This window comes from Thunnus thynnus, chromosome 12 (genome assembly GCF_963924715.1).
Source record: "Thunnus thynnus chromosome 12, fThuThy2.1, whole genome shotgun sequence".
NCBI lineage: Eukaryota > Metazoa > Chordata > Actinopteri > Scombriformes > Scombridae > Thunnus > Thunnus thynnus.
In genome coordinates, this window is record NC_089528.1 from 18,756,403 (window position 1) to 18,769,108 (window position 12,706).

The 12,706-nt window shown below is 39.1% G+C and overlaps 1 protein-coding gene across 3 annotated transcripts in view; it reads left to right on the top strand.

Annotated features, from left to right (window-relative positions):
* The window catches only part of agap3 (ArfGAP with GTPase domain, ankyrin repeat and PH domain 3), a 121,473-nt gene that overhangs the window by 98,560 nt on the left and 10,207 nt on the right, over positions 1–12,706 (top strand). For all 3 annotated transcript variants that reach the window (XM_067606075.1, XM_067606077.1, XM_067606074.1), the window contains exons 14-16: positions 5,265–5,419; positions 5,886–5,976; positions 7,391–7,613. In XM_067606075.1, coding sequence (XP_067462176.1) covers positions 5,265–5,419; positions 5,886–5,976; positions 7,391–7,613 — 469 coding nt within the window. The remainder of the gene's footprint in view (positions 1–5,264; positions 5,420–5,885; positions 5,977–7,390; positions 7,614–12,706) is intronic.

Here is a 12,706-nt window from a genome sequence, read left to right on the forward strand (position 1 = left end):
AGGTACTGATTTCATGTGTTTGTTTATTGTTGGAAGGGGTGCTCCTTGTTTGCTTGTGCGTGTGCATGTAAAAGTGTCTAGAAGTGTGTGTGTGTGTGTGTGTGCGTGCACGAGTGTGTGTGAGTACTTGTATGTGTGTCAGATAGATAAAGAGTGTGCTCTATCTCTTTCTCTCTCCCTGCTCTCTTCTTTCTGAGTTTGGTCGTGGTTCCCCTGGGGCCCCTGTCGCAGTAATGGCCTGCTCCTGATTGCTCTGATACAGGTTAGGAATATTGGCTTTAATGATGTGTAAAATGAGCAAGCAGTGCCTGTGACATTTACAGATGGCACCGCCTTGGCCTGTTCTTCCCAACTGCTCGTTAATTCACAGGAACGGCAAGCACTTCTTTAAGTGACTGCCTGATGCATGCATACGACACAACACAACACAACACATCCTGCACACCAAAACAATAGCTCACCTCATGTTCCTCTGCACCTTGTCATCATTTCAGCCAAGTGTTCACACAAATGGATAAAAAAAAAAATGAGAGAGTCCTCAAGGCTAAGAACTGTTTGCTAAGTCCTTTCTAAGGGTTTGTCACACCAGTCTCCAGAGGTCTTTGAGAGGCTTAGACAGAATAGATGCCGTGTTGCTGTCTGCCATATAGACAGCACAGCTGGGCTCAGCATCAAATCCCCTGAGGTGCTAATCTGGTCCACAGGTCCTCGATGGTGCATCTGCTGCAGATACACAGCGATAGAGGGATCACTGTCCTCAGGTCACCCTCGTTTCTTTCAGTTTCCAGTTTGATTTTCAGCTCAAACACGTACAGGAACTGGTATTAAGATATGATGTGCAGCATGTTAAAAGTAGAAAAAAGGCAGAGTTCCTCTTATTATAAGTCTGTAAAACGCATTTAATGTCTCTTTTTTTTTTTTTTTAGTCATGGAGCAATTATTTATTAATACAAAACATTTGAAGTGCTGCTGTGTTGCTTACGAGAAGCCATCAAGTAACTGATGAACAATATCTGTGACTTAGATGTTCCCTAACAATTTTATGATGCATGTAAACGGTGGACGATGTGTATCTGTATCTGCTCCTTACTCTTTGTAGCTCTATGGCCATTACACTCTAATTTCCTTTTTATTATAGCATGTTAATTAAGGAGAATCATATTTCGCTCATTCTTCACAGTTGGCTCCTCTGTTGCCTTTAAATTGTGTTCCTCCTTGTCCGCCCACTGGCAGAGCTGTGTTAATTTATTTCTAATTGGCAAGAACTTGTTGATCGTAGGCTCGCAGATAGATATGGTCAGGAGGTTAATGCTCATATTAATGCGATAAGGTGATTGTTCCTCTGCTAGCCATGTGCTAACTGCAAGCACTGAGTAATAACAGAAAGCACTAATGGCCTTTTTACAGGCTCATCATGGCAAGTGCCTGTAAGATAGCGGCGATACCTTCAGCACATCGTTCATGCTCAGATTCACTGACTCTGAGAAGAACACTTTGACCTCAGCATCATGCTGACGTGGAGCAGAATTATTTTGGCTTATGGGGTGGCATTGCCACGCTATGGACTATATTAAAAAGTAATATCAGTGTGCTGGAGCTGCATGTAATGACAATACCTGTGTCTCAACGACACATAAGATTCCTGCTGCACATGGTCCTCAGTCTCTTTAGTGGCTACAGTATGTCTCGCGTGTGCATTACTATGCATGGAGAATTAGATTTGTTTTCCCTTGTATACTCATCAGTTTAAGAAATCAGCCATCCGTTGCTTTTTTAATCTCCATAATGAAAGTGTTTTAATGCCTCCAATTTATTGCCTGGGCAGCCAACAGAATAATTAGCTTTGTTCAGGTTTTTAAAAAGATGAAAACCCAAGTAGAACAACATTTGAGTCTGGGAACCACAAATTATAATCAAATGCATTAGTTATTGTACCTGAAGGTATATTGGACAAGAAAAAAAATTGATTTCTGTTGCTTGTATTACAATTAATCAAGTTTTTTTTTCTCCAAATTTAATTTTCTTTCCATATTTTTTGCCTTTATTCTCTTTCAGTTTTTGGTTCCTTTAAATGAAATTGACCATTTTTCCACTAAATAGATATTTTTTTTATTTTCATCCCCACCAGTGCTTTAAAATGTCATATCCACATAAAGACTTTTTCGCTGTAAGTTTAAATAAAGAGGCTCCCAAGTCTTCTATTGATTCTCTGTGACCTGTAGTCGATTCCACAAACTAAATCAGATAATTGAAGTCGGTGTCGAGCTAATTGGATTATTGCTTTCCCCCTGAAGAGATGGCTCTACCCCACAGCACAGGGATTGCAACATCAGTAGCGTCCGTCAGACATCTGTCATTTAACAGCACCGTCACAAAGTAGGGTTATGTCTCGCACCAAGGAGGGTGAATTGATTATAAATATAGGCTGTAGTAATTTCTTTGATTGGAGGATCAAATCATCAACTTATCATCATGAGATTGCCATCATTTTATAACTCATACAGAGATAATTTAATATTGAACATCCTCTCACACATCAAATGTCACAGTGGATTATAGTAGATGTCTAAATATATTTATACAATGAAAAACCTTTTTTAATGATTAATGGTAAATTATATCGGAATAGCTCACTGATATATTTAGAACTATTTCTAGGACATAGTGGTTTGTAGCTATACAGGGAAAAAAAACATCCCCCTTGTGTCTACTTGCCTCCAGTCCTCCAAACATGGTTTATGCAAATGAGATCACTATTTGCATAGACATAATTAGGTAATTACAAATCATTTGGCTATGAGCTCAAGCATGTGCACAGACCAGAGATGTTACACGAGTCACATTGTACAGTATGGAGTTAATGAATTGCTTCTGAACAGCAGAGGCAATACGGCATGTGTTACAGCATATGTTGTGTCAGACCTCTTGTTGGAAAATGACAGGTGACATTTTCATAAATCTTAGTTAAATGTGGAGAGTGAGTGTAAAAACCCGTTGCCTGCTCACAATTTGTAAAGCCAGTTTGAAGCAAAATTAGTTTTCATCATATCAAAAACTACAAATGCATTTAAGAAAAAAATCATAGATACATGATTTGTAAGTTGTCTTGGAGTTGTTATGTAAAATATAAACAAATGGCTGAGTTTGGAGTTAGCAGCTAAGCTAATAATATTACAAAAGATTCTCGGACTCATTATTGTCTTCTTTTCAGACACTAACATACTGTATAGTAATGGAAACCAAAGAAAGACTTTTTTAATATGCCAAGCCAAGAAAAGTTGGTCAAGGTACTTAAGAGGATTACAGGGGAATAAATTGAAGTCATAATTAGTCTTAATAAAATAACAAAGAGGATTTAGTTTAAAGCAAAGATCATGAAACAAACACCCAATACCTTGCCTTGTTGAGTATGCTCAAAGACAAAATATTAAAATGCCATGATTAGTATTAGTTTACGTTGAAATATCATTTAAGTGAAAAGGAGTTCTAGTCAAATAATCTAAAAATTTCCTCCTAATAATTTACAACCAATGAAAAGATATTCATACTTTTCTGCATAAGCACCAATAAGTTGGTCTCAGTGCTGTAAGTTCACCTATATTGTCTGAGTGTCATTAAAAGGCATTCAGGGAACTGAATCACAAAGCCTAGACGATGTATGATTCCAGGATCAGAGCTGGGATGTCCCAATTGATCACTCTACTGATGTCAACACAGAAATCACAGTCAAACATCATTAGATAACCTCTGACGAAACATCATATAGTGTGCATCTAACCTAACGGAGGCAGGCTGTGGGGAACTGGACATACCAACATCAACACAGATTATATAACCAATGATGAGAATAAGACTCAAATGTAAAGACTCAAAAGTTGAGAAAATCTTGAAGCTTATTTATTCAACAATGCATACAGAATAAGACACAAATCTTGTGATTTAAAAAGAACAACTAAGGATTTCTTGAACCAGTAGACTAACTAAATGTATTAGATATTAACTGTAACTGAACTCAAGAAAGTACAACTGAAACAGCTGGCTTTGTGTTGCAGGCAGAGAGTCTCTGCGGAGAGCACACAGGTTATAAATGGTAACATATAGGTGAATGTGATAATATGATAGCTGAGTTACTCTAGTGAGTGGTTGTTGTGAATGCCGACACACTCAGGGGTAATGTTATTGACAGCTCCAGAGCACTCAATCTTGTTAGCTGCCTGGATAGCCGTCCTGACACTTTGATACAGTTAAAAGATACGTTCAGACTGAACACAATTTTAGCTTTGCTTTATTTGTGAAAATTGGACCACCGGAGTGTTTTTGTAGTCCATGTTTAATCTTTGCAAAAGCCTGTTCATCAACAGTACAGATGTTAGCTATGTCTAGCTGGTGGCTAGCCACCAGAGTGTTTTAGTAGTCTATGTTTGATTTTTACAAAAGCCAGATAATCAGCAGTACAGACGTTAACATTAACTGTAACTAGCTAGTAGCTAGTCACCAAAGTGTTTTTGTAGTTCATGTTTAATTTTTACAAAAGCCAGTTCATCAACAGTACAGACGTTAGCTGTAACTAGCTATTAGCCTACATCGTACACACTGGCTGTGTGTTTGCAAAGTGTGTCTGACTATGTGCCTAATAGCGAATACTGATTTAGTATTTTCACTTATTATGTCTCTAGACGCCTTACATTTTTCTCCTGAAAAGCATGTATGTATTAAGTATGTAGAGTCTTACAACTTTTGATTAAGTGCAGAGTAAATGCTAAAGCATTTAAAAGCCTGATTTAAAAAGGTGATATTGTTTGTTGCTGTTGATTAGTAATTGCAGTAGGTCTTTTAAGTTGCCTCCAGCGGAATGAAATTAAAATGTGTCCAGGCATTTATGAGTTGGAGATTTTGAGGCATTATCACACAAAACCAGCAGCGCCAGGGAGCACAGAGGGTGCCAAGAAATGTTTTGAATGTGCTGAGTTTAACAGAAGCTCATTCCATCATGCATTCATGCATGGATGGGCCTCAATCACTGAGCTGTGCCGCTGACTTGCAGAGTCAGATTGCACAACCGACATGCGTGTTGCTCCAGCTAACGTGAGCTGCTTCAGTGTGGTGACAGGTGCTGATTCCCCACCATACAGATGTGAAGCACAAAGAAGGTTTTTGCTAAACATGTGCCTAAGCAATGGTTCACCCAGAGGCCTGAAACAGCACAACACAGACCTTTCCTCTCTGCATTAAGTACTCATTTATTGGTTGTTTGTGTTTTTCAGAGCAAGAGGATTCCTTTGAGTTCATCATTGTGTCGCTGACGGGTCAGACGTGGAACTTTGAAGCATCTACGTACGAGGAGAGGGAGCTGTGGGTCCAAGCAATTGAGAGCCAAATCTTTGCCAGCCTGCAGTCTTGTGAGAGCATAAAGAACAAGGTACAGCAGGTCAAGAGATATCAGAACTGGACAGGATTGGTGATTACCATCTAATTGCAGCAACGTCATCATCTCACATTGTCTGCTGCTTCATTTACATTCCTCTTTTTCCCTTCTCTCCAACCTTTATTGCGCCCTTGCCCTCCCCCCGCCCCTCCTCACCCACTTCAAGCTGTCACATGTGGGAGGTTGTCAGACAGGTGCACCGCAGTGTGGGGGATCTCTTATTAGAACTGACAGACATCAGAGATAGAACACGGCTTGTGTCAGCATACTGGGGAGACACGGCCTCATTTTCATATTCATATTTTCTCTGCCTCAGTCTTTTCCTAAGACTTTGAAAAACCTCTTCCTTCCTTCTGTTTGTTGGTTTTCTGTGATCTGAGTCCAGCTATAATTGTTTGCCTTCTCTTACTCTTGCAATGATTAGTTCCTGTTGACTTATTCTCTCCTTCATTTCTTACAGTCTCGGTTAGGCAGCCAAAGTGATGCAATGGCCATTCAGTCCATACGAAACGTGAGGGGGAACAGCTTCTGTGTGGACTGTGATGCACCCAGTGAGTATAATTCTCTACACGACAGCAAATTTGGTTGATAAAGGTCTTGTATAGTAAGAAATCAAAGTTTCCTGTTTATCTATATATGATCAAGGTGTCCAGTTACTACATGGACGTTTCTTTTTGAGTGGTTAAGAAAGTTATTGTATTAAAGACCGCAGTATTCTCATTTTCATTGCTCGCTGTCACCAAAGAATTACCAAAATCCTCCCAGTAAGGCTGGTTTTCAGTGGAGCATTTGAAAAGCGAAAACTCCACTCAGAGGGTTTAACTGTCTTTTAAAGACATTCAGTCAATCATTCAATTAATTTGCAAAATATTACGAAAAATTGATTAGGTTTGGAATTGGGTTTACTGCTCAATCACTGCAATTGTCACTTATTAGAGTCAGGAAATCCAAATTTGTGCTCTGGTAACACCTATCAGTCAAGGGACACATGCCCTTAAACATACCCCTATTTAAGCCTTATTATCTTCTTATTAGAACAATACATTTTAAATCATTAACAACATACCTTCTAGAAGAAGCAACATTAGCTATTGAGAGACTTATTTCTTTTGAAAAATATTTATTAAACTTGTGACTGTAACATATATGTAACATATCTTACATTATTTTATCTTATCCTTCAAATCACTCTGATATTTTCCTTTAGTACCTTGTGTTTTCGCTCAGTGTTGATTTTATAGCTAGTAACTTCATTGAACTTGATAGCCTATTCCTATTCTTTTTTGGGACCATGTTATAATGCAACTATCTGCAGTGTTTATGGTGTTTTTTTGATAAAATGGCATCAGTTTAATGGGACTGTTTTAAGTTTTTTATTCTATCCCCCTGGCTAATATTTCTGTATTGTATTTTGCCATGTCTGTGCTTCCTTCCCACCGAGAAAATAGACTTAATATTTATTTGCCAGTTCTGGTAAGATATGGCTGTTGCAGGCAGTAACAAATTAGTCATTCTTGCACCAGTTTACTTCAAACTGGATTAGCTGCTTTTATACAACCTGCATCTTAAGGCACTTCCTTGTGGGCAGTAAGACTCATTGTATTTGCTGCTTGTTCTAATCCTTGTCCATTGTGTATTTGAAAACAAAATTATAAAAGGTGAACAATGAACCGTATATGAACAGTGCAGATGTAACATCTACACAGATACAAGTTCACAGTGTAAAAAATCTTGTACATATTTTGTTTTGTGTCATTAGAAGTTCTTGCTTTTCTTACCATAACTAGAAGTCCTTCCTGGAAAAGTTTGAATGCAGTGTAACCCTCACATTTCTTTTTCCTGAAGAGGTTTCCCCCCCAAAAAATGAGATCATTACAAATCCACTGCTCAAACTAATTGATGAAGCTTCTCTTGTTACTTTTCTTTCTCCATTGTCATGATCTTTTCTTATCCCCTATCCTGCAGACCCGGACTGGGCCAGTTTAAACCTGGGCGCCCTGATGTGTATCGAGTGCTCGGGGATCCACAGGAACCTGGGCACCCACTTGTCTCGTGTCCGCTCCCTAGACCTGGATGATTGGCCGGTGGAGCTCAGCATGGTGATGACCGCCATCGGTAACTCGATGGCCAACAGCGTGTGGGAGGGAGCCTTGGAGGGGTACACCAAACCGGGGAGCGACAGCACCAGGTTAGCATCCCTTTACAAAAAAAAGTGCTGCTTAATGAAGCCTACAGAGATTATAGAACGAGAAGCCAGAACTATCTTCTCTCCATTTGCTATTAGCCACTCACATTTCAGCAGAGGCAGTTCACACCACAAAATGCTCCATAAGAAGCACCAGGGGTCCATAAATGTCAAGCTACTGAGCCAAGAACACAGTATTTCATGTCCACCTTGTACACGCTGATCACAATGCCTCTTTTTTATTTGAGTCAGTACTTTGTTATCACCTGCATCCCTTCTTCTCCTAATTTTAGGATATGATATTTAATATTTCCTCTACAGTGTCTGTTGTCTTGTCCCTCCACTGACTCGACTTGAAAACTATAATTCATGGAAGGAGTGTTGCGTGTGACATCATTTTGCACCTACCTGATAAATGCCCTGACTAGCTCCAAATCCATCAAGTTTGTCACTTGACATGTAAGTGCTAATCCAGAAAAGATCTTATAATCTAAACCGCATCTGAAACCGAGCCCTTTGTCCCTGCAGGATTTCAGCATACACAGATAAACAGATCAGTCTCGAGTTTAGTAGCAATGGAAGATTTTTTTTAGAACTTATTTAACATACTTAACAAACCCAGTGTGAAACTTCCACCGCAGACTTTACTTTTTTTTAAATTTTGCAGCCCAACAAGTAGCTTTCCATCATTTTAATATGAATCTCCTAAATTATACTTTTCCACTTACCCCACACTGCCCCGTCTTAACTTACCCTGTGATTATCTGTTCCCTTTCCTCTGAGGTACCCAGATCTTGTAGGAGGATTGTTTATCTCTTGGTGACAGGTGAGACCTAGCGTCCTAGTCTGACTAATGACCTGCTGTGTGGCTGTGCAGGTAATTAAGCACACCATTATTGCTAAACCCCACCCCAAGAGCCAGGCCCTCAGGCCTCAAGCTGCCCTGTCACATATCCATCACACAGGTCTGGGTCATCACTCTGTCTGTCACAGCACACACTGTCTGTAGGGTCTCGCTGGTGGCATCAGACTGTTTTAACGTCATAGCTTTGTAACTTTGTCAAGAAAAGTGGGAACGCAACATAGCTGTTTTGTTTTTGTTTTTATTTTATTTACTACTACTACTGCAACCTCTTCTGCTGTTGCTGCTGCAGCTATTCTTACAAATAATTATAGTTATAATAAAAATACAATCCTAATGTATATTGTGATATCAGCTGATAGCACAATATGATAATGATACCCGATAGATTAAGGTGATGTATTTTGATAGCAAGAATCTACTTGTATTTGAATTATTAGATAAAACATTTATTATTCAGAGCTTTTGAAACAGCACACATGACCAAGATAACATCAAGCTATTCTGACAGTATAAGATGTTTTTTGGCTTTCCAGTATCTTGTCCTATTTGTTTGGTTGTTTGCAGGATATTTGAAAAACTTACAGAATTTTAAGAGATTTGATGTGAAGTACATAAGTAGAGGCCATGGGTCATAAAACAAGTGATAGGTTTCTAAGGATTTAGTGGATTGTGGAAGTATCTGCTCTTTGAGAGCTGGCTTGGTGTTATATGTTCAATTTCAGCTTGATTAATAAAGTAAAGCACAGTACAGTATGTTTATTTCCCACTATAATGGCAATTTGTCTTTCACTACACCTTCACAGAATATAACATTAAGACATAAAACATTAGAAGCAACATGCAAAACAAAATATAAGTATTACTGGTATGTAAACAAACAAAAAAAACTCCACAAACAATTTTATAACTGATAAATCACTGAGACTGCTTTTTCCAGATTTATATAATTGTAAATGGAATACATTAAGATCTTAAACTGTCAGACGCAAAAAAGATAAACAACATGCAACTGTCACTCTGGGAACATGAAATGGGTGTTTTTCACTATTTTGTGACATTTTATAGAGTTATTAATGAAATCATAAAAATAATCAATAATTTGGACTTTGAAATTATACTATGGTTGAAACAATATGGGTTCTTTTCAAGGCAAATACAGATTTTTTTTTTTTGCACTTAAGTTGCTGATAACAAATACTTCACTTTGTTTTCAATTTTTCCTTTTGAAGCTAAAAATTACAAGTATGCAGTAAATCTTCCACAATTGTATTTTTGACAGGGTGGAAACAATAGTATGATCATGATGAGGCATGAGAAAACAGCTTCTTGCATCTTATGATCATAAGACTTAACGATTTTAAAGCTCTTTAAGGTGATGCCTGCACCAGTTTCCCACAGTAACGATTTGATGGCAGGGATGTACGACTAAAACAGATGCATTATGAAAACTAAAGAATTAACATAAAAACATGATTAAATAATTTAACTAATACATCATGTGTGCAATTGTTAATTTTTGCTTTTATGTAGCTATTAGGCAAATCTGACCCTAATGATGACCTTAATTCATATTCCGTGAATTGTTTTTGTGGACTTTTACTCACATCTTTCATAACCAGAAACAAGAGGGGATGGGTTTGGTCCTCCAATCTTTCAATCTACCATCTGTCAAATCAGTCACACTAATGCATGGCTCCGGTAAGAGTCATTTAGATAATACCAAAAATGCAGCTATGACAGTATCCATTTTCTGGGAAACTGAGTACATTTTATGATTTTGAACTTATAGGACTACAGTAAATAAATAACATAAGGTTCACTTAACTGTGAAAAAGTTCAAGTAATGTTAAAGATTCTGATCTTTTCATATGCACATGCTTGGACCAAGTTTTCAACACATACTCTTAATTTTTAGCTAATTGTGCTTTTTTTTTCAAGTTTTGCAAGAGCTGCTTAAAAGCTTAATTTCTCTTAGTCTCGGCAAACTCTTTCCTCTTGAATCCATTCTCCGCTCTCTGGCCAGTTCAGAACTGAATGATGGCCTACAGTTATTTATTGAATGGTATCTGTGCTAAAGTGCTCTACTCTAGTCTTGATGAAAGATTATTGATGTTGATTCCTCACCCTACCACTGTCAGTCCCATGTCGCCTCGGGAAGGAAGGTTCTTCATTGTCTAAAAAATCCGATCTTATCCCGCAGCGGCGTCTCCATTAGTTTTCACTGTCAAACAATAAATCTCATTTGCAGCTTAACTAATCTTCAGACAAAAACAGCAGTTGTAAATATCATATATGGCCACTGGTTATTGAGATGCTGATGGTTTTCGTTGCTGATAGAATAATGTACCCTTGTGGGGTAAACGTTAGTATCAAATTATTTTGCCTGATCATGAATGATGAATTATAACCAACTTAAAGGGATATAGTTCTCTTCTTTCTTTCTTTTTTGTTACACCATAAATCCTCACTTGACTGTTCTGTGTATGTTACCCTTAACTTGAGCGGTGCATATATGAGAGGATTTTAATTGTGTCACATTGGTGACATGTAGCAGCTTTGTGATGGCACCTAGGCAGGCAGTATATGGCTCCCGACTCCCACTAAACATTAGTGACACCTAATCTAAACGATTCAGTAACTACCTGAATATCAACTCGGTGTCTGATTGAATGTCTCCTGCAAGACTAGTTTTACCCCTTTGCATTTTGGAGATTTAACTTAAAAGCATTCATCCACAAGATTGGTTTAGTTTATGATATTCTGGATCGAAAGAACACAATATATAGATTTGTCATACGCAGATCCGTGCTGAAAGACTGAAATTTCTGGTGTACACAGATTACAGGCATCGTAATAGGAAGCATGTTTATTTCCATGCATATGTACTTTGATGTCAACCGATCGCCTGTTTTTTGCGCCTCGTAGAAGAATGCAGATGTCAGAACTGGCCAGGCTACAGTTAAATCTGTGATAATAAATTTCTGGGTGCCCTGAACTGTGGTTTATCTCTGCAGTCAGCATATTGGAGGGGAGTTGTTCTTTTAATTAGCACCTGGGAGTCGTTGTGTTTTGCACTTCACCTCTAATTGCTTGGCATGTTCGTGATAGAAAACACCACACACTATTTTGACTGATACTGTGGGGGGAGGTCCAACGACTAACTTTGCCCTTATCTCCTACTGGCACACACATACACACACACAAACACACACACAGACACAAGTTCTCATTTGGGGGAGATGTCCTGGAGCGTGGACGGATGTGGACGGCTATCCCTCACTGACGCAGGCCTCTCACTGTCACCCTCTGTAGGCTCCGCGCTGCCCTCGGCCACAGGCAGGTAATAGCTCTGATGAGAGCCCTCCACTTTGTTTCAGAAATAATTTGCCACTCCTGCCGCCTGCAGGGGCTGCGTGGTAATAAAAATGAATCACACCGCTAACCTCTCCAAACCTGGCCCCCGCTGCCTGTTTTAACCCCTTCTGCTCCGGCGTCTTTAGTCTCTGTTTACAACATCGGCACTGGTGGCCATTAGACTCCAGTAAAAACCTGTTCCAGGGTTTGTCCACAGTGGCCTTTGTCCTCCATGTTAGTCCCTTAAACAGTGAGCAAAGCTTCCAGGCTACTCACAGGTTAGAAGTGCCAGAACACCAACTCTCAGAAGAGCTTTTAGAATAGCCGGCCTTGCCAGGAGCCCTGTTGGAGGAAGAGTAATTAATTAAGACAAATGAATGACTGGGTCTTCCCATGTCCTCTCTCTCTCTCATTCTCTCTGTCTAAATGAAACCCACAGGTCAGTAATTAGCCCTGTGTGGGAGAAGTGGTACCACAGTCACTAATTACCCACATGCCACTGTGTTTCAGAGCCAGGTAGACGTAAAGAGGAAGGACTCACTCATTATGGCTTAGTCCACTTAACGGCGCAATTTAGCTTCAATATTGTTAGCATTACAAAATCATGACAAAAAGTTCTTGTCTGGTGACCTGAAAAGAAAGCCGTCCTTTTATGTGAATTTTGAAATGCGTACGTACGTGAAGCAGGCTGCATACATAAGAGGGGCATGTGTTATCGTCCCCTCAGCTTTGTATGTGAGGCAAGGGTTCAGCAGGGGTTAACAGCATGAGCATTTAAGGGTGTTAGTCTTGCTGGCACAAAAACACAGCCACTCCATCATGAGTAGTCTGACAACCTCATTAATGTCACAATATATTCAACTCATCCCTCTGCCTG